Raw genomic sequence first — 23,315 nt, 5'->3', positions numbered from 1 at the left:
AGGAAAAAAGTGTGACCCGTTCTCTTATTCACAATGGCTATATGAGACTTAATATCAGCCCTGTAGGTATAATGCCAGCATGCCGATAAGTATCCTATCCGCCCGTTATGTGCCCTTGACACAGTGTCTTCTTAAATGAATGTGTCTGCTCTGATTGTGGGTTGGAATCTTATGGAAAGATTATTTTTTTCTTCCCCTCTAATATTTCCTTTGGAAACCAAATTAATGTTCAGCTGCTTATCTGTATGAGAAATGAAGACTACATAATTGCATTGCAAGTAAATGAGGCCGCACTACCTGACGCTTGCACTGATCACTGCTGTGGCTACGATGTATAACGTGGAGATTGCCAAAATATGTTTCCCTGCAGCTACACTAAAGGGAAAAATCGTATTGCTGCCTTCAGTGTTTTCATTAGACCATTACACACATTCCATGTGTTAGATTAACATGTCCCGGTGGAAGCCCACCCCATTATCATACTACCGTAATAAATCGTGCCATTATTTTAGCACAAATAAAGTCGACTTCCCATGTGGTGCCATAGTGCTTACAAATGAGATGCATTCTGCTAATATTCCTTGTGATTCCTTATAGAACACAAAGGATGTATAATATTATGCTAAAGAAGACAACATGTTCACAGGCGGCTACAAAGATCCTTTGGAGGAGCATAACATTCTTACATTTTGCTTGTAATAGAAGAAGATTGGAGAAAAAGTAATATTTAGAAAATAACATTTCTAAAAAAATATTCTTATTGCTTGTTTGTTTTTCATATGTGATTACCTTTTGTTAAAGGGGTGGTTTACTACTCTGCAATAGGGACCACATCCCTGTAAAACTGATAGGGAAGGCTTTTTCTAAATACCTTGGTCAGCCAATTCTGCCTGTTAGCGGCGCTGTTGCAGTCCACTCATTCCCATCAAGAGGTCCCCATCAGGAGACCCCACCCCCCCCCCCCACCCTCCCCCGGGCTCTGTGACCTCTGGGATCCGGTGATGTCACGTCAACTTCCAGTTTACGACATCACAAAGCTTGTCTCCAGTCTTCCTGAGTGACTGGGCTGTGACGTGCTGGGCTGTGACAAGCAGCAGAACGCCCCCACAGCCCAGCGTCACAGCCCAGGACGTCACACGATCTCTCCTTCATTGTAGAGCACCGCAAGCAGGAGCGATGCTGAGCTGTGACAAGTGGCGAAACACTGTCCACAGCCCAGTCACTCAGGAAGACTGGGGCCGGGATTGGTGATGTTAGGTCAACTGGAAGTATACTATTGAAGGTATACTGTACTTGAGTTTGTGAGTTGCAAGTTTTGCTTTGTGGGAACGTGAGGTTTTTCTGATTTATTTTATTTTTATTTATTTATTTATTTTTAAACTTCATACAAAAAGCCATTTTTGTTCGATAAAACTCCTATGAAATCCAAATCTTATTTTCTGAATATTACAAAAGCATCTGGAGGAAAATGGATTTGACAGTATAAAAAAAATAAATAAATCACAGCCTAGGTGAACCACATATCCCTCTGCTTTTTGGGAAGGAGCTGCAGCAATGACGTGTGTAGAGACCTCTAATGACTCCCCAATGAGCACTATGACTGCATCACCATCTTGTTTTCCATTATTACGAGTAACATTCATCATGAAACATCCTGTACTTTTTGTTTTTATCAGAAATTAAATTAGTGAATTGGGTAGGGAAAATTAATGGAAGCCATCTGCGTGAGTCAGCCGTTTCCAATTTAACCCTTTCATTAGTGTGTGTTCATATACTATAGTCTCCACCCTGTGCTGCTGCTCTGATAAATCAATGCTGCATAGAAAGATAACATTTTTGCATTGTATATTCTATTCACTTTGCAATAAATACTTTCTTTCATCATTGATGACCAATCCAATAAAACCATTAGATGGATGGTAACCTCGTTACATCTCACACACACATATCTGAAGAACGACCATTCATACAATGCAGCGTGCTCACAAATTGGATAATGCTCATTATATTCATTCCAGAACAATTTCTAATACTTTTATCCTACTTTATTATTATTATTATTATTATTATTATTATTATTATTATTATTATATGTATTCCATGGCGCTTTCCATGTGTAAACCAGTATACATAATAAATAAAGTACAATACTCCTAAACAATACAAGGCACAGACTGGTCCAGGAGAGGAGGGCTCAGTCTACAGGGGATGGGTGAGGATACAGTAGGTGAGGGTAGAGCGGGTCATGGAGTGGTATAGTGAAACGAGGGCTACTGCAGGTTGTAGGCTTGTCAGAAGAGGTAGATCTTCAGGTTCCTTTTGAAGATTTCCACGGTAGATGAGTCTGATGTCTTGGGGTAGAAAGTTCGAGTATGGGGGAAGGCACAGAAGAAATCTAGCATGCGATTGTGGGAAGAAGGGAGGAGAGGAGGAGATCTTGTGAGGATCGGAGGCTATGTGCAGATAGGTACCAGGAGACTAGGTCACAGATGTATGGCGGAGACAGTTTCCGGCTGGTTTTGTATATAAGAATAATTAATAATCTTTATTTCTATAGCACCAGCATATTCCGCAGCGCTTTACAATTCAGGAGGTTCATACATAAAAAAGTAAGTTATAGAAAATACAATGCTTAGCTAAAAAAAACAGCCCTGCTCGTGAGAACTTATACAATAAGTATATATTATATAATATCTACAATAAGGTGGGGTGGGGGGATAAGGTACAAGTGCTTATTTACGACAATCCAGCCATTGGGAAAAAAAAAAAATAGGCGATCGATAAAGGCTGCCTGAACTAGTCAGCCAAAACTTTGAGATGCTATCGGGTGCGATGGAGTTTGACGGGGAGTTACGTTCTGAGAAGGCATGGAGGGACTATGTGAATTGAATTCGATTAGGGAGTGTGATAGGCCACCCTAAAAAGATGTGTTTTAGGGAGCATCTGAAACTGAGTAAGTTGTGATTTGTCCTAATTTCTTGGGGTAGGTCATGGTTAGGGTTTTGAACTGGAGTCTGTGGGCAATGGGAAGCCAGTGAAGGGATTGGCAGAGAGGAGAAGCCAGGGAGTAATGGGGAGAGGTGCACTGACGAGGATTAACAGTTTAGAATAAATTGCAGGGGTGCAAGAGTACTATAAGGGAGGCCACAGAGCAGGAGGTTGCAGTAGTCTATGCGGGAGATGATGCGGTCATGCACTAGTGTATGGAAGTGTGGCTTAATTTTACAGGTTACATGTGGATATGTATTTAGATATCATCTTTAAACATGGGAATTTTTTAATGAGTAAATTTGAAAATCTTTGTTTTCTACCAATAATTCTAATCCAGAATTGTATTCTCTGTCACCGCAATGTATCCATCAGTAACAACCCTACAGCTTGGCTTAGACCCTTACAAGGCATTGTCAAGTTGTGCATTGCACTTTGTTTTAATATTTTTCTGCCTTTGTATAGATACTTTAAATTAAAGTGAAACCGTTAAAGATAACCTGTTGGCAAAAAAAAACCAATACCTGTAGCTGTAGTGTTAATCTGCTAGTAAATCCAGTTTTACCCCTACTAGACATATGATGTACTGGTTCACCACATATTGGTCTCCTTCTTTGATGCGGGCTTAGGAGCTGATCGCGCTGTAATGATGATAATGGCTGTGTGTAATGGAGTCATCATCACCCACAAATGGAGTGGAGCGTGATGTTCTGACCGTCGGTAGACTTCATCACGAGGTGCTGATGGATTGCCATAAAGAACAGTCATACATGACCATACTTCTGTTCAGTATATGATTTTTAGTATATGCAGCACTGCTATTATGTTGCTGTATAGCACAAGCAATTGCACGATCGCAGGTTCAGGTCCACTAATAGACTATAAGATACAGTAAAAAGTAAAAGAAAAATTGTTTATAAAGATATGAATCATCCTATTTTTTCCCTATTCAAAAAAATTATATGTGTTTATCGCTACATCCATAAAAGTCCGATTTATCAAAATATTAAAGTAACCCAATCAATAAACAAAAATCAGAAAGCTAGATTTTTTTTTTTTTCATGTTGCCGAAACACCCCCCCAAAAATGCAAGTAGTGATCAAAGCAACATTATATCTACCTCAAAATGGAATTAAAAAAAGTCAGCTTACAGCGCAAAAAACAGGGCCTCACAGTACCATCAACTGAAAAATGAAAACATTACACGCCTCAAACTGTCAACACAAGCAAATTTTTATTTCATTTTTCTTTATGAAATTCTGATATTTTTTTTCCATCATATTCTTAATATGAATGCTGTATAAACAATTGCAGAAATGCACATTTTTTTCATATTTTTGCTACACATTAACATTTTTTTCCCCTAATTTCCAGTATATCTGAAGGTAAAATTAAGTGTCATGTAAAAGAACAACTAGGCAACAAAACAGACCCTCTAATAGTTATATTTATAGAGAAATAAAAAGGTTATGGCTCCTGGTAAAAAGAAGAAAAACCCAAAAGCACCAAAATGGAAAATTGCCATGTTGACAAGGGGTTAATTAAACATGTGCAGCAGTCCAGCTGGACGTCTGTGTGCAGGGAGATATTGTAGTTAGATCCTGATGTGCACACAGGAGGGAATATGAGTCAAGGAATATGAGGACTGTTCACCTTATCGGTGCCACCTCAGTGACTGGAAACGAGCAGCTGCAGAGAGAATCTAACTTAATTTTCCTCCTGCAGCTGCACTTCCAGATAGCCACACTTTACCGTATTTTTCGGACCATAAGACGCACTTTTTTTTTCCCCCAAATGTTGGGGGAAAGTGGGGGGTGCGTCTTATGGTCTGACTGTGGCTGCGGGGAATGAGGGTGCTGCGGTGGAGCGGGTCATCGGGGGCACGAGCAGGCTGTAGCAGCCTGCCGTGACCACGTGGGCCCGCTCATTTAATATGCACGCCCATCCTCCCACCCATCTCTCAGCGCTGAACTCGGCGCTGACAGGTGGGCGGGGTGATGGGCAGGGATAAACAGCCGGCCCGCATGATCACCCATGGCAACAGCAGCCTGGAGTGATCATGTGCGGCTGTATTCACTGCCCCCCGCATATCATTATCAGTGCGGGGGGCAGTGAATCAATGTATAGTACTCACCGTTCCCCTGCAGCACCGCGATGTCCTGTCTGTGCCGGTCAGCTGACTTGCGTGGAGACTAGCGGCGCGCACAGCGATGACTTAATCGCTGTGCGCACGTGTCCACACGCAGCTGCCGGCACAGACCACCGGAGGACATCGCAATGCTGCAGGGGAACGGGGACGGCTCCAATTAGCGGCGCTGCCGCTGACATAGACGGTAAGAGGAGCGGTGCTGCAGGGAGTGAGGTGAGGTAAGGTGAGTATGAACGTTTATTTTTTTTATGTGCCACAGGATGAGGGCATATAGCACGATAGGTGTATATTATGAGCAGCATGGGGAGTATATGAGCAGGATGAGGGTATATAGCAGCATGGGGAGTATATGAGCAGCATGAGGGTATATAGCAAATAGGGGTATATTATGAGAAGCATGGGGAGTATATGAGCAGGATGAGAGTATATAGCAGGATAGGGGTATATTATGAGCAGCATGGAGAGTATATGAGTAGGATGGGGGTATATGAGCAGGCCGGGGAGTATGTGAGCAGGACATTACCCCATAACAGTGTCAGCAGCAGATCCTCCCATAAACGTGTGTCATGACCACATTTTTTGCTTAAAATTTTATTTTCCTATTTTCCTCCTCTAAAACCAGGGTGCGTCTTATGGTCCGGTGCGTCTTAGTCTGAAAAATATGGTATTTTTTAATAAAAAAAATATGATTTATATTCACATTACAACTATGGCTGCAGGAAAACACAGGGTTTTTTTGTTGTTGATTGATTCAAGAAAAGCTGTGAAATGTGAGCTCGGCTAAAGGGACTCCTACTGAATCAGTGCAGTATATGTGAAGCAGAATTACTGGAAAGCTAGTTCTTAACTTTGCATTTTATTTCCAAGTAAGCATTATTATGCAGATAAGCAAATTAAATGTCTTGTTGCCCTAAAACAATGTTGTTTAATTTACTATTTAAATCTCAATGAATTACACAGTTCGACTGTACGTTCTAAAAGTGCCCTGACCTTAGATACAAGCTTCAGTCTCCGCATCTTCTGGTTTGTGTCCTGCTGTCCTAAATTGGCACAGGACTGTAGCTGTGTAATAGGGGCCGGCTTACTGTTCATTTCATTAACAAAGCCATCCCCCTTTTCTGTCACAGCCAACGTATATACAGAGAAGGGGGCTGTCTTAGCTTCTGCAATGAACAGTCAGCCAGCCCCCTTCACAAAGCACACACCCATGTAACAGTGCTGAATAATGGAGGTATTGCAAGATGTTTTGTACACTGAAATATTTCTGTATTTTTCTGTTTGCAGCCGATTCTGGAATCTGGAGCTATAGAACTGCTATGTAGTCTTACGCTTAGTGAGAATCCAGCTCTGCGGGTCAATGGTATCTGGGCTTTAATGGTAAGCGTTTCTCACTAGAAGTGATTGACAAATCTTTGCATTTGGCCAACAGTGTGTTGTGTCTTCTAGAACATGGCGTTTCAAGCCGACCAGAAGATTAAATCCGACATTTTAAGAGGTTTGAGCACAGAACAATTGTTTCGACTACTCTCTGACTCGGATGTAAATGTGTTGATGAAAACATTAGGACTTCTCCGAAACTTGTTATCTACACGTCCAGTAAGTCTGCTAACCCAGTAACCAAGCTCAGATCGCTGCTGTGTAACCCCTTAGCTGCCAGTGGCACTCTGAGTGACCTAGTCCCTGAGTAAAGGGTGTCTGTACAATGTCATACGTGATTGAATTGGAAAGTGCTGCGGAACATGTTGACACTATAGAATGAGAAACTATTTAATCGGGAGATCCTAATGTACATTGTCATCCCTGCCCAAAAAAAACCACAGTATTTCCAAGCACAAATCTGCATTGATAGGAGAAGTAAAAAGATAAAAAACATAAGCGGAAACCCAAATAGCGACTGTAGCCCAATAATTATTTTTATTGTTTAATTTATTTGTTTACAAAGTTTTATAAAATGTGTGTTTAAAAAAAAAAAATATATATAATATATATATAATATATGTATGTGTGTGTGTATTTATGTATATATATATGTGTATATATATACGTACGTACGTACGTGTGTGTATATGCATACATGCATGCATACATACATATGTATATAATATATACATACACACACATATACATACTTTACAAGTTTGGGATGTCTGTAATTATATTAATCTGCAGAATCCTATTACCAGCTCCTTCTTTTTTTTTTTTTTTCTGCACATTGAACACCTTAACAACATAACTCCTACATTGACCCTGAAGAGTGGGTTAATTACTGATCAATTTGGCATTTTTATTTATTTTTTTTTTTTTTAAGTATGGAGCTTTTCTGTCTTTTTCTTTTTTCCTTTTAACCTATAATTAAATATCTTGTAAATATTAATGCACCAAAAACCTAATCCCAAGCAGATTGCATCCGTACAACAATTAACACTATGTATATTAACAATGGATTTCATTATTTCGGAGGATGTCATCTCTTAACCTGAGGGTATCTGTGTGTTTTCATGCATGTAGTGTCTTTTCTAATTATTTCAGTCATTATAGCTAGTTCTGCTAGGCTATGGATATAATGTAACCCTAGCACCTACAGGCTTTTTTTTTCTTAGTCGTAACATTGTCTTCTTTTTTTTTTTTTCCCTTTTTGTGAATTTTAAGCATATAGACCAGATAATGAGCACGCATGGGAAGCAGATAATGCAAGCGGTGACCTTCATTCTAGAAGGGGAGCATAATATAGAGGTCAAGGAGCAGGTAAGTCATCAGTTTCCTGCCAGCGCGTTCTATGCTAAACTATGAAGACCTTTTAAGATCATGGAATTTAATATAGAGTAAAAATGACAGGGAGGACTTAATTTCCCTGGCAGTGGTAATAACAGTAGTCGTGGCTCTTGACCACTGGCTAGGATTTTTCAGTTCAGACCTTTTGACAGTAAAGAGGTTTACTTACTATCATACATTTATAAAATCTGCTCTTCAAAAAGAAAAATCAACTTTGCAATTTACCAAAAATCCTCCATTCTCAAGGTTGGTGGACTTTTTAATTCTACTGTGTACAGCTCTTTGCCTATATTACCAGCTAACCTGCAAGCTGTCATTGGTGGTCAGTTTCCTGCATTTAAGCTCTTTGCCACCAAGCTTGTAAATGCAGCTCTGAAGCTGTCCAAATTGCTGGATCCTTATAGATACAGTGTGCCTGTGCTTCCCTATTGCTGAAAAATCAAAGCTGCCTCCTCTAGGAGCATATGAGAGCGTACCATTCAGGCCGGCAGCATGACAATCGATCATTCAGGAGCGCACTGCTCCCCTGCCTCCTTTGGGGGGTCAGTGTGCTCCTGAAGATAAAATCTCAAGAACAACCCTTCAAAGTGAAAAAGTGGCAAAACTTATACCTTTTAACTGCATTGTTTGTGTTTCAGACATTATGCATCCTTGCAAATATAGCAGATGGAACAACGGCTAAGGACCTCATCATGACAAACGATGATATCCTACAGAAAATCAAGTATTACGTGGTAAGATACTTTAATAATCTCGATACAAAGCTCTTCATCATAACAGTAGTGCTCTGTTCAGATTTATAGTGTGACTGGCAATTATAGCACAAGCCACAAACCGGATCATCAGTGCCCAAAAAATCCACTAAGGCCCCTTCACAATTCTGTATAAAAACAATTACATGTGGTGCGGTCCGTTTTGACCATCCGTGTTCATTTTTATCACCTGTTCGAATGTATGTTTATAAAAACGTGCCATCTGTGTTTTTCCAGTATGAATCTAGAAATTGAAATTACAAAGCTTCTCCTACACTTTCAACGTTCACATACAGCACATGGATGCCATCAGTGCGATATACGTCTTTACACAGACCCGTAGACTTTTATTGGCCCTTGTCATCTGTGCTGCCAGAAAAAAATAGACATGTCTCCGTGTGATTAATACTGTCTATGTGAAAACCAACACGAAGTACCTAGAATTTGTGAAGTGTAAAGGAAATGATACATGGTTTTCTAAATTTATTTTTAAAATTTAAATCTGATAATTGTGATGTGCATTTGTATTCAGCCCCCCTGTAGGACCACCTTTCACTGCGATTACTGCTGCAAGTCTTTTTTGGGGTATTTCTCTACCAAATTGGCACATCTAGAGGCTGAAATTATTGTGCGTTCTTTGCATAATAGCACTAGCTCAATAAAGATTATAACTAAGGGCCATATAGAATGTAATCGAGAACAAGGAGCCTAGGAGCACTCATTCCAAATAACTGGCCTATCTAGATATAACGTCAATTTATGTGCACAGAACGATTCCATGAACAATCATTCTGTGCATGGAAGTCAAGTTGTCCTATCTAAATGGGCTAATAAACGTCCTTACAGATAGGACAGGTTTATACCTGTATAAACCAGCAATGAGGAAAAGAGGATTTAGGCAACTTCCATAAATATACTGAAAGTAATGAACTTTTAGTGATGCACCTGGGTTTCGCCTTAAAGAGAACCATACGATTCATGCTGCCCAACCTGTAGACAGCAGAAATTAGAGCTTGACTGCATGAATACATTTTTCTCTGAATCATTCCTGTATTTCAGAGGAGGCACATTTTAATTTGTTTCCAACCACCGCTGCATCATTATAATGAATGGATCCATCGTGGGTGTTATCTGAATCTTGTCATTCAGAAATTTAGATGTAAACCGCAATGTAAGTGCTGAGTGTAGAGCACAGGATAAATGTGATTTAAAATGTCATAGGAAATGTTCCCTGCAAAAACTTCAACTCATTCCACAAAAAGAAAGCAAATCCCCACTCTGTTTGTTAAATGAAATGCAGGGTATTTCACGCTGCTAGTAACACAAAGGCTCTGGAAGAGCTCCATGGCTCATCTTTCGCCAACCCCTCAAAAGAAATCCGGTTAAACATGCACTTCCAAATCCAAAATTCCTCCTCCCTTCTGAGCCCCACTGTATGCCTAAAATGCAGATGGCATAATCATGTTTCTCAGTACAGTAGTGCAGAAAACCACTTAATTACTGCCTGCATGTCTCCAGAAGCACAAGCTAGGCACAGTCAACAGCCTCTACAATGGCATATTTACAATTTTCATTTTCCAACATCCCCTATTTGTCTCTGAAAATCACCCATAGTCAAAATATTCCCTACACCCATAGGTGACTTCCCAGAGGGGTGTAATTTGGGGGGATTCCTCTTTTCTGGCATTTAGCAGACTCCATTTGCAGAGCCCCTATGTATTCTAGGAAAATCTGCTCTCCAAAACTCAAATAGCGCTCCTTCCCTCCCAAGCCCTGCCGTGTGGCCAAGCAGTACTATAGAGCCACATATGGAGTATTGCCAAATTTAACAGAAATTAAATTAAATAAAATTTGGTGCCATTTCTACCTGTTGTGAAAAAGTAAAATCTGGGGCTAAAACAAAATTTTAGTGGTAAAAATGTTATTGTTTCCTTTCCTGCCCAATTGTATAAAATTCATTGAAGCACCTGTGACATCAATATATTCACTGCACCCCTAGAGGAATTCATTGATAGGTGTAGTTAGTAAAATTGGGTCACTTGTGGAGGATTCTGCTGTTCTGGCAATTCAGGGACTCTGCCAATGACTCGACTCTTCCAATCACAAACCCTTTCTGCAGGTCTATATTGTACAGTAAAAATAAATAAATTGGCGTTAGGTCCCCCCATATTATGGTACTTAGCACAGATAAAGCATATGGCTGCAGCCCCCAGCCATGCGCTTATCGTGGCTGTGTATCAAAATAGGAGGAACCACATGCGGCATTTATTTTTTTTTCAATTATTTAAATAAAGTAAAAAAAAACCATAAAACAGTGGCAGTGCGCCCCCCCCCATACACAATTTTGATACTCAGCCATGATAAAGCCAACAGCTGGGGGCTAGTATACTCAGGCTGGGGAGGCCCATAGTTATTGCCCCCTCCCGCCTAAAAGTAGCAGCGTGCAGCTGCTCAAGATTACACATCCTTTAGATGTGATAATCTCAGCACTTTACCTGGCTTGTCCCGATTGCCCTGGTGCGGTGGCAATCAGGGTAATAAAGGGTTAATCACAGCTGCCACTAAGCCCTAGATTAGTAATGGTGAGAGTCATTGAGACCTCCACATTACTAATCTGTAAGTGAAAGTAAATAATCACAAACACCCCAAAAAATTAAAACTCCAGAATTACATATTTTGGGGGCAGCATTGCAATAAGAGGCAATCAAAATATCGCATCTACCCAAAAATGGTTACTAAGGGTGCGAAAAATAAGCCATCACACAGCCACAGATCCTGAAAAATGAAAACATTGTGGTTCTTGGAAAAGGGCTACGAAAGCATCTTTTTATTCTTTTTTACAAATTTTCAGATTTTTTTTGTTCACCAATTAAATAAAGAAAACAAAACAAAAAACTATAAATGTTTGGTGTCTGCAAACTCATACTGACCTGGGAAATCAAATTGCCAGGTCAGTTTTGCCATATAGTGAACATGGTAAATAAACAAACAATTGTGGAATTGCACTTTTTTTTTTTTTTCCCACCAATTTTCCAGTACACTATTTAGTAAAATTAATAGTTTTAATTCAAAAGTACAACTCGTCCCACAAAAAACAAGCCCTCATACAGCTATGTTACAAAAACAAGAAAAGTGGAGGGGAAAAACTGAAAACCGCTGGGTGGTGAATTGGTTAAGTATTGTGATTTTCAGTTTTATTAGGAGACCATACTGTGTATGATTTGTATTTTTGATTTTAATATTTAGCTCTCTGGGCAGCTCTCAGTCCACTCTAAAGAGAAGTTTATGAAATATTGGGAACCTTTTAAAGTGGATGCTGAGAGGTTTATCACATTCTCTTATCTGTTCCCTCCTGTCAGGGTCATTCCAACCTGAAACTTCAACTGGCTGCAATGTTCTGCATAGCAAACCTCACGTGGAATGAAGAGGAAGGTAAGAAGACCACGGTCATCCTCACGCTGCCTTACAAAAGGCTTCAGTAAATTAAAACCTAATGAGTTTATATAGGGACCTGATATTTGCACCACTCAGCATTTTAGTCACTCTGGATGGTGACTGTACACTTAGGTCCAGAAATATTTGGACAGTGACACAATTTTCGCGAGTTGGGCTCTGCATGCCACCACATTGGATTTGAAATGAAACCTCTACAACAGAATTCAAGTGCAGATTGTAACGTTTAATTTGAAGGTTTGAACAAAAATATCTGATAGAAATTGTAGGAATTGTACACATTTCTTTACAAACACTCCACATTTTAGGAGGTCAAAAGTAATTGGACAAATAAACCAAACCCAAACAAAATATTTTTATTTTCAATATTTTGTTGCAAATCCTTTGGAGGCAATCACTGCCTTAAGTCTGGAACCCATGGACATCACCAAACGCTGGGTTTTCTCCTTCTTAATGCTTTGCCAGGCCTTTACAGCCGCAGCCTTCAGGTCTTGCTTGTTTGTGGGTCTTTCCATCTTAAGTCTGGATTTGAGCAAGTGAAATGCATGCTCAATTGGGTTAAGATCTGGTGATTGACTTGGCCATTGCAGAATGTTCCACTTTTTTGCACTCATGAACTCCTGGGTAGCTTTGGCTGTATGCTTGGGGTCATTATCCATCTGTACTATGAAGCGCCGTCCCATCAACTTTGCGGCATTTGGCTGAATCTGGGCTGAAAGTATATCCCGGTACACTTCAGAATTCATCCGGCTACTCTTGTCTGCTGTTATGTCATCAATAAACACAAGTGACCCAGTGCCATTGAAAGCCATGCATGCCCATGCCATCACGTTGCCTCCACCATGTTTTACAGAGGATGTGGTGTGCCTTGGATCATGTGCCGTTCCCTTTGTTCTCCAAACTTTTTTCTTCCCATCATTCTGGTACAGGTTGATCTTTGTCTCATCTGTTCATAGAATACTTTTCCAGAACTGAGCTGGCTTCATGAGGTGTTTTTCAGCAAATTTAACTCTGGCCTGTCTATTTTTGGAATTGATGAATGGTTTGCATCTAGATGTGAACCCTTTGTATTTACTTTCATGGAGTCTTCTCTTTACTGTTGACTTAGAGACAGATACACCTACTTCACCGAGAGTGTTCTGGACTTCAGTTGATGTTGTGAACGGGTTCGTCTTCATCAAAGAAAGTATGCGGCGATCATCCACCACTGTTGTCATCCGTGGACTCCCAGGCCTTTTTGAGTTCCCAAGCTCACCAGTCAATTCCTTTTTTCTCAGAATGTACCCGACTGTTGATTTTGCTACTCCAAGCATGTCTGCTATCTCTCTGATGGATTTTTTTCTTTTTTTTCAGCCTCAGGATGTTCTGCTTCACCTCAATTGAGAGTTCCTTAGACCGCATGTTGTCTGGTCACAGCAACAGCTTCCAAATGCAAAACCACACACCTGTAATCAACCCCAGACCTTTTAACTACTTCATTGATTACAGGTTAACGAGGGAGACGCCTTCAGAGTTAATTGCAGCCCTTGGAGTCCCTTGTCCAATTACTTTTGGTCCCTTGAAAAAGAGGAGGCTATGCATTACAGAACTACGATTCCTAAACCCTTTCTCCGATTTGGATGTGAAAACTCTCATATTGCAGCTGGGAGTGTGCACTTTCAGCCCATATTATATATATATTTGTATTTCTGAACATGTTTTTGTAGACCGCTAAAATAACAAAACTTGTCACTGTCCAAATATTTCTGGACCTAACTGTATATGTCCTAAAAATTTTATTTAGTTCCTGAGAGCCAAAGACACACAAATAGTTTTTGTTTGGGTTTTTTTATACCCTAAAGTCTTGCTGCATAAACCTAAACCTGGAGCATGGAAGGTTCCTGTGTACTGTGCAGTCATTCAGTGTCATGTAAAATGGTATTTCAGACTCTGCCCGCAGCAGGGAAGTGCAAAGTGCAAAGATCTGTTCTTTCATTGTTCCCCCATTAAGTCACAGGACCCCATAAGTGTGCAGCATATCTCTTAATCTCATTTATGACTGTGTATTGTATTTTTGCACTTGAAGGTTCACAAGAACGACAAGACAAGCTTCGGGAAATCGGAATTGTAGAAATCCTCCACAAGTTGAGTCAGTCAACAGATCCAAACCTATGTGACAAGTAAGTAGCCCTGGTATAGTCAAGTGTGTAATACATAGCCAAGCATTCATCTTAACCTGTCACCATAAAAATGCCGTCCAGTCTGCAGGCACCTTGTTATAGAGCTGAGGGAAGGAGTTGATTTGTGTTTTCATTATTTAAACCTTTGCTCGTTCTGAGATTTTCAGTCTAGAAGGCGGTCTTTTAGTGACTGAAAGCTGTCGCTGTATGTACACTTATACAATGAAAGCCGTCAGTCACTGATGGGACTGTCCTTCTGGAAGTCTCTACGTTTTTGTTGTAGGCCAGGGAATATATTAAAGAGGAGCACCATTGCCTGATTGCTGCTCTGGAGGCTTTGTTTTGTTAATCCCATTCGCATCATTGCACCACGAGTGTACTGCATGCATGAAGTGGGCTCTGGAGCGGAGTGTGCTCCATACAGCACAGATGCCAGCTGTGTCATACAGCCAGTACCTGTGAGCAACTGCAATTTAATATTGGGGTCTACTGAAGGCCACTGTGTATTCCATGTGATTGCACCCATGAAGGACCTTGTCAATTTTACAATTGCAATATGCTGCATAAAGGCAATCAAGATCTTGCAGGTTCTAGTTAAAAATGTAAAAAATAATAATATAAAACATTGCAAATCAGTCCCCTTTTTCCCCAAACGTAAAATGGGTAAATTTATAAAAAATAGTATATTTTTTGCATCACTTTGTGCCTAATTGATAGACACAATATTTATTTATTACATACGGTGAATGCCAAAACAGAAAACGATAATTAAAAGAATATTTTAATTTGACTCTCCAACATAATGAAACCGTGATTAGTAAGACATATGAACCCCAAAGTGATACCAATAAAAACTGCAGCTTGGCCCTCGAAAGATAAGTTCTCATTACAACACAGTCCCTTGAAAAGAAGAAAATAAAAGTTACTGTATTTTCCATATTATAAGATGCACTTTTTTTCCCCCCAAAACTGGGTGGAAAATGTGGGTGCATTTTATAAACCGGATATGGCTTAGCGCGGCAGTGGTGGTGGAGCAAGATCACAGGGAGGCAGGATCGGCAATACTGAGGGTTCAAAGGAGGGGGTGTCACTGCAGTAGAGCAGGTCAGGTTGGTTACAGGATAAAGGGTCAGCGATACTGCAAGTTCGGGAGTATCGCAGGAGCTGGAGCCATTGATCTGCTGGCAGGCTACGGACTCCATTGATCTGCTAGCAGTACGCAATCAAGTTCAAGAAAATGGCAGCGGAGGACGATATGCGCATGCACAGTCTTCATGGCCATTGTTTTCAAGTCCATCTCGTCAACCGACAGTTCAATGGAACCTACAGTTCAATGGAGCCCTTAGCCCATCGGCAGATCAATGGAGCCTGCAGCGCTCCGGCAGATCAATGGCACATGCTGCTGTGATGACCCCGATCCCGCAATATCACTAACCCTACTGTGCAGCAACACCCCCTCCTCCGAGCCCACAGCATTGCTGACCTTGCCTCCTGTGACTTTCCTGAGCTGCCTCACCACCGCCGTTCCCCCTGGTGAGAGATTATAAGACTGCCCCCTATTTCTTTTTCGCTCCTAATTGGGAGACCCAGACAGTGGTGTATAGCTACTGCCTCTGGAGGCCGCACAAAGAACTACACTTAAAAGTGTAAGGCCCCTCCCCTTCTGGCTATACACCCTCCCGTAGGAGTACGGATTCCTCAGTTTTAGCTTTGTGCGCAGGAGGTCAGACACGCACGCATAGCTCCATTGTTTTTAGTCAGCAGCAGCTGCTGACTATGTCGGATGGAAGAAAAGAGGGCCCATACAGGGCTCCCAGCATGCTCCCTTCTCACCCCACTGTATGTCGGAGGTGTTTGTAAGGTTGAGGTACCCATTGCGGGTACGGCGGCAGGAGCCCACATGCTGATTCCTTCCCCATCCCTTTTTACAGGGCTCTGGGTGAAGTGGGATTTACTGGTCTCCAGGCACTGAGACCGTGCTCCATCTACAGCCCCTGGAGAAGATGCTGGATGGAGCGGAGTACATCAGGGACATGGCCCTGCTTCCTCAAGGTACTCTGTGTCCCCGTGCATTTGGCGCTCACACCGCAGCATGCTGGGTGTTGTAGTGCGCCGGGGACATCAGCGCTGCGGCGCTTGTGCCATGGCCTCATTCAGCTTCGCTGAAGCAGGCACACTTCTGGGAATCGGTCGCGCCGGCCGCTGGGACTGCGGCGCGGCTGGCACTTGTGGTGCGCCGGGGACTTCAGCGCGGGCCGCGCTTTTACGGCGGCCGCGCTGATAACTCGAGTCCCCGGCTTTTGCGGCCTGCTTCCGTTCGTTCCCGCCCCCAGACCTGCCAGTCAGGAGAGGGGCGGGACGCTGGTCAGTGCATCAGCGCCGAGGGCTGGAGTCGTTTTTACATACTCCAGCCCTCACAATCGGCACAGAGGGGACACTGTTTCCCGCACTTTTGTTTAGGAACTCCCACGGACCGCCCCTCTCCACAGACGCCGGCAGCCATTCCTGCTGACACGCTGAGCTGCAGAGGGGAGCCGGGGAGACCCAGACAAGGAATTCTGCGCCTCTTACCCGCTATTCAGCGGGCGGTAAGCAGCCCTCAGGGCTCACCCCCTCTTGTGCCAGTAGTATTCTTAGTATTTTGTTTCTACAAATACTTTGTATTGCATAGCGCTGGTCGCCCTTTGGCTATAGACTCTCTCACATTGCAGAGAGCCAGCAGCATGTCGTCCGTAAAACGCAAGGGTGCCAAGGCACAGACATTATATGCTTCCTGCACCGCATGTGGGACTTTTCTACCGGCAGGCTCCACGGACCCCCATTGTGTGCAGTGCTCGGCCCCTGCGGCGCTTGCACAGTCGGGACCTCTGCTGGACGTGACCCAGGGTGTACCACCTGTGAATGCTGTCCAGGTGACAGGAACTGAGTTTGCAGCTTTTGCTGACAGAATGTCTCTCACTATGTCACAAATTCTTGACACATTGCGAGCTAGGCCTGTACTTCAGGCCACGGACACTGTGCAATCATTGCCCCCTGGTCCCCCTCAGCTGAATTACCTCCAAGCTCCGGGACGGGCACATACACCTCAGGGTGAAGACTCTGACTCGGACGATGGCCCCGGGCAGCCTAAGCGGGCTCGCTATGACGGGCCTTCACATTCATCTCAATGGTCAGGATCCCAGCGAGATGAATCTATGGGTGATGAGGCGGACGTAACTGATCAGGATTCTGATCCTGGGACCGCTCTCAATCTAGATACACCAGATGGTGACGCCATAGTTAATGATCTTATATTTAACATCAATAAGATGTTAAATATTTCCCCACCAGCTCCTCTTGTAGAGGAGTCAGCTTCGCAGCACGAGAGAATCCATTTCAGATACCCTAAGCGTACATTAAGCACTTTTCTGGACCACGCTGACTTTAGAGACGCAATCCAGAAACCCCACGCTTATCCTGAAAGGCGTTTTTCTAAACGGCTTAAAGATACACGCTATCCTTTTCCCCCTGAGGTGGTCAAGGGTTGGACCCAGTGTCCAAAAGTGGATCCTCCAATTTCCAGGCTTGCAGCTAGATCCTTGGTTGCAGTTGAAGATGGAGCGGCACTTAAAGATGCCACTGACAGGCAGATGGAGCTCTGGCTGAAATCCATCTATGAAGCGATTGGAGCGTCGTTAGCGCCATCTTTTGCGGCCGTATGGGCACTCCAAGCTATCTCAGCCGGGCTTGCGCAAGTCGACTCAGTCACACGTGCATTTGCCCCGCAGGTAGCACCATTGACCTTGCAAATGGCGGCATTCGCGTCGTACGCGATTAATGCTGTTCTTGACGCTACAAGCCGCACGGCAGTGGCGTCAGCCAACTCCGTTGTTTTGCGTAGGGCCCTGTGGTTGAGACATTGGAAAGCAGATTCTCATTCCAAGAAGTGCTTAACCAATTTGCCTTTTTCTCGTGACCGATTTGTTTGGAGAGCGTTTGGATGAAATCATCAAACACTCCAAGGGTAAGGACTCATCCTTACCGCAACACAGACAAAACAAACCCCAACAGAGGAAGGGTCAGTCTGGTTATCGGTCCTTTCGAGGACCGGGCAGGTCCCAATTCGCCTCGTCAAAAAAGACTCAAAAAGACCAGAGACGCTCAGATTCTTGGAGGTCTCAGTCACGCCCAAAAAGGACAGCCGGAGGAACCGTTGCCAAGACGGCGTCCTCCTGACTTGCAGTCTCCGATTCCCACACCCGCGGTCGGTGGGAGGCTTTCCCACTTTGGCGACATTTGGCTGTCACGCGTCAAAGACCGTTGGGTGAGGGATATTCTGTCTCACGGGTACAGGATAGAGTTCAGTTCTCGTCCGCCAACTCGTTTCTTCAGAACTTCTCCACCACCAGACCGAGCCGATGCTCTGTTACAGGCGGTGGCCGCTCTAAAGGCGGAAGGAGTGGTGACCTCCGTCCCTCTTCAGGAACAAGGTCACGGTTTTTACTCCAATCTGTTTGTGGTCCCAAAAAAGGACGGATCGTATCGACCCGTCCTGGATCTAAAGTTGCTCAACAGACACGTAAAAGTCAGGAGGTTCCGGATGGAATCCCTACGCTCCGTCATAGCCTCAATGTCTCAAGGAGATTTTCTAGCATCAATAGATATCAAAGATGCGTATCTCCACGTGCCGATTGCACCAGAGCATCAGCGTTTCCTACGCTTCGTCATACACGACGAACACCTGCAGTTCGTAGCGTTACCTTTCCGTCTGGCAACAGCCCCCCGGGTCTTCACCAAAGTCATGGCAGCAGTAGTAGCTGTTCTGCACTCGCAGGGTCACTCGGTCATCCCGTATCTAGACGACCTGCTTATAAAGGCACCCTCTCAAGAGGCATGCCAGCACAGTCTGAAGGTGGCACTAGACACTCTCCAGAGTTTCGGGTGGATTATCAACTTTCCAAAGTCTCATCTAACCCCGACCCAATCTCTGACTTATCTTGGCATGGAGTTTCATACTCTCTCAGCGATAGTGAAGCTTCCACTGGACAAGCAGTGCTCGCTACGGACTGGAGTGCAATCTCTCCTTCAGAGCCAGTCGCACTCACTGAGGCGCCTCATGCATTTCCTAGGAAAGATGGTAGCAGCAATGGAGGCAGTCCCGTTCGCGCAGTTTCATCTGCGCCCTCTACAATGGGACATTCTACGCCAATGGGATGGGAAATCGACGTCCCTCGACAGGACTGTCTCCCTCTCTCAGACTGCCAAGGACTCTCTGCGTTGGTGGCTTCTCCCCACCTCATTGTCACAGGGAAAGTCGTTCCTTCCCCCGTCCTGGGCAGTGGTCACGACGGATGCGAGCCTATCAGGGTGGGGAGCGGTGTTTCTCCACCACAGGGCTCAGGGGACGTGGACTCAGGAAGAGTCCACCCTGCAGATCGATGTTCTGGAAATCAGAGCAATCTATCTTGCCCTGCGAGCCTTCCAACAATGGCTGGAAGGCAAGCAGATTCGGATTCAGTCGGACAATTCCACGGCGGTGGCGTACATCAACCACCAAGGGGGAACACGCAGTCGCCAAGCTTTTCAAGAAGTCCAGCGGATTTTGACGTGGGTGGAAAGCAGAGCGTCCACCATATCCGCAGTTCACATCCCAGGCGTGGAAAACTGGGAAGCAGACTTTCTCAGTCGCCAGGGCATGGACGCAGGAGAATGGTCCCTTCACCCGGACGTGTTTCAGCAGATCTGTTGCCGCTGGGGGACGCCGGACGTCGATCTGATGGCGTCACGGCACAACAACAAGGTCCCAGTTTTCATGGCACGGTCTCACGATCACCGAGCACTGGCGGCAGACGCCTTGGTTCAGGATTGGTCGCAATTCCGACTCCCCTATGTGTTCCCACCTCTAGCATTGTTACCCAGAGTTCTCCGGAAAATCAGGTCCGACTGCCATCGAGCCATACTCGTCGCTCCAGATTGGCCAAGAAGGTCGTGGTACCCGGATCTGTGGCATCTCACGGTAGGCCAACCGTGGACACTACCAGACCGTCCAGATTTGCTGTCTCAAGGGCCGTTTTTCCATCTGAATTCTGCGGCCCTGAACCTGACTGTGTGGCCATTGAGTCCTGGATCCTAGCGGCCTCAGGTTTATCTCATGAAGTTGTTGCCACAATGAGACAGGCTAGAAAACCATCCTCAGCTAAGATCTATCACAGGACGTGGAAGATATTCTTAGCGTGGTGCTTGGCTCAAGGGTTTTCTCCCTGGCCATTTGCATTGCCAATTTTTCTTTCCTTCCTGCAGTCTGGGTTGGAAAAAGGTTTGTCGCTTAGCTCTCTTAAGGGTCAAGTCTCCGCGCTATCCGTATTCTTTCAGAAGCGCTTGGCACGGCTTTCTAAAGTACGCACGTTTCTCCAAGGAGTTTCTCATATCGTTCCTCCTTACAGACGGCCATTGGATCCCTGGGATCTGAACAAGGTTCTCATTGCTCTCCAGAAGCCGCCTTTCGAGCCTTTGAAAGAGGTTTCCCTTTCTCGGCTTTCACAAAAGGTAGTTTTTCTTGTGGCGGTCACGTCTCTTCGAAGAGTGTCCGAGCTAGCGGCGTTATCTTGCAAATCTCCCTTCCTGGTGTTTCACCAAGACAAGGTAGTACTGCGTCCAATTCCAGAGTTTTTCTCCCAAGGTGGTTTCTTCCTTTCATCTCAATCAGGATATCACTTTGCCATCTTTGTGTCCGCATCCAGTTCACCAATTTGAAAAGGGTTTACATCTGTTGGACCTGGTGAGAGCACTCAGGATTTACATTTCTCGCACGGCGTCTCTACGCCGTTCTGATGCGCTCTTTGTCCTAGTCGCTGGTCAGCATAAGGGATCGCAAGCTTCCAAATCCACCCTGGCGCGGTGGATCAAGGAACCAATTCTTCACACATACCGTTCTGCTGGGCTTCCGATTCCATCTGGACTGAAGGCCCATTCTACCAGAGCCGTGGGTGCGTCCTGGGCATTGCGGCATCAGGCTACGGCTCAGCAAGTGTGCCAGGCGGCTACCTGGTCGAGTCTGCACACGTTTACCAAACACTATCAAGTGCATACCTACGCTTCGGCAGATGCCAGCCTAGGTAGACAGGTCCTTCAGGCGGCGGTGGCCCACCTGTAGGAAGAGGCTGTCTGACAGCCCGTTCATGTGGTATCTTTTTACCCACCCAGGGACTGCTTTTGGACGTCCCACTGTCTGGGTCTCCCAATTAGGAGCGAAAAAGAAGAAGGGAATTTTGTTTACTTACCGTAAATTCCTTTTCTTCTAGCTCCAATTGGGAGACCCAGCACCCGCCCTATTTGTTCTTAGGGTTTCGTTTTTCGGGTGCACATGTTGTTCATGTTGTTTCTTAAGTTCTCCGATCTTGTTATCGGATTGAATTTGTTTTTGAAACTGTTATTGGCTTTCCTCCTTCTTGCTTTGGTACTAAAACTGAGGAATCCGTACTCCTACGGGAGGGTGTATAGCCAGAAGGGGAGGGGCCTTACACTTTTAAGTGTAGTTCTTTGTGCGGCCTCCAGAGGCAGTAGCTATACACCACTGTCTGGGTCTCCCAATTGGAGCTAGAAGAAAAGGAATTTACGGTAAGTAAACAAAATTCCCTTCTTTAACATTAAAAAATATTTTTTCCTATTTTCCGCCTTTAAACTTGGGGTGCGTCTAAAACAAAAATACAGTATATCTCAAAATAGGGCAACTGACACCAGTTTTGTTTTTTGGTTTTGTTTTTTTTTAAGTAGATTTGAATGACACTATTCACGTTACCATATAATGTACTGAAAAACAAGAAAAAAGGAAAAGGACTACTTAATCCATTAGGATTGCAAAGGATGGGAACATCCATTATAGCTTGTGTATCAGCATAGCCTAAATTCTTGAATCTAAGTTTTGTGTGATTTTTATATGAAATTTATATATAAATTATGATTTATTTTTTTTTCTCTTCTTGTAGGGCAAAAACTGCACTACAGCAATATTTTGCATGATCTTGGACAAGAATTGTCGTCATTTGACTTTTTTTTCTTACATCGCCTCCGTTTCACTTTTTCACCTATGGATGAGCAAGAAACTAGTCTGTCTCTAGTGCACACAGTCACCTTGGACTGCTCTATGCAGCATGTAAAGTGGATATAAGCTGTCTCAGCGGAATGGACTACTTCATATATATAACCACCCTGCCCCGAGTGGGTTATTAGTATTAATTTCTTTTTCTTTTATATTTTGGGATTTTCAGAGCTACGGATTTTTAATGCTGTTGCTGCAATCTTTTTGGCGTGGCTAAATACCTCAACCCTTTAATTTCTTATTTCTACTTGCACACTTCCTGAGACCTAACATACAGGAAACATGGACCCTCTCATCATTTTAGTTTTACAATTTAATTTACCAGGGCAAAGAATTTGCTGTACAAAAAGACCTTTTAAGTTCTATACAGTTTGTAAAATGTTATTTAAAGAAAAAAAGAAATGTAAAAATATAAATATATATATATATAAATATATTCATGCACAGACGTGCAGGACAATAAGTGCCCCTAAAGTTTATGTTAAATTTTTGAGCGTACAGATATTTGTAAGTAAACTATATGCATTTCTGAAGTGAGTCTTTGTATATATTTTTGGTTTTCTACAGATAAATGGGTGACTGTTTGCCTGTTGAATTCATTAAAAAAAAATTTCTTTAAGGTCTTTTTTTTAATTATTTTCTTTTTAAGCTTGTAAAGATCTTTAATGTGTCTGGTTCTAATTTTTGATTATATATTTACGATGGATAAACACATAGAAAAACTGTATTTTATCCACTTACGGACCATGTCACAAAATTCTAGTATTTGCAAAGGTACTACAGAATAGTTTTCCGAATCCCTATATAAACCGTCTCTATCCACCTCATTTGAGCACAGACGAACGGAGATACATCCCACAACATATTTTTTTTTTTTCTGCAGATCTAGTGTAGTCAGTCTGATCCCAAAAAACTAAACTTCTTCTTCCCACATACCCCAGAAGAAGCAGAGATGGCGAAACCCT

At 43.4% G+C, this 23,315-nt stretch overlaps 1 protein-coding gene across 2 annotated transcripts in view; it reads left to right on the top strand.

The window, feature by feature from the left end:
* ARMC8 (armadillo repeat containing 8) overlaps positions 1-22,883 on the top strand; it is a 218,410-nt gene extending 195,527 nt beyond the window's left edge. For both annotated transcript variants that reach the window (XM_075317585.1, XM_075317584.1), the window contains 7 exons: positions 6,422-6,514; positions 6,584-6,733; positions 7,787-7,882; positions 8,548-8,643; positions 12,021-12,093; positions 14,180-14,273; positions 22,238-22,883. In XM_075317585.1, the coding sequence (XP_075173700.1) occupies positions 6,422-6,514; positions 6,584-6,733; positions 7,787-7,882; positions 8,548-8,643; positions 12,021-12,093; positions 14,180-14,273; positions 22,238-22,271 (636 nt within the window). In that variant the 3' untranslated portion in view covers positions 22,272-22,883. The remainder of the gene's footprint in view (positions 1-6,421; positions 6,515-6,583; positions 6,734-7,786; positions 7,883-8,547; positions 8,644-12,020; positions 12,094-14,179; positions 14,274-22,237) is intronic.
* The last annotated feature ends 432 nt before the right edge of the window (positions 22,884-23,315 follow it).

Source organism: Anomaloglossus baeobatrachus, chromosome 7 (genome assembly GCF_048569485.1).
Source record: "Anomaloglossus baeobatrachus isolate aAnoBae1 chromosome 7, aAnoBae1.hap1, whole genome shotgun sequence".
Taxonomy (NCBI): domain Eukaryota; kingdom Metazoa; phylum Chordata; class Amphibia; order Anura; family Aromobatidae; genus Anomaloglossus; species Anomaloglossus baeobatrachus.
Note: the sequence above shows the minus strand (reverse complement) of the source record. Positions and strands in the feature narration are given on the sequence as shown.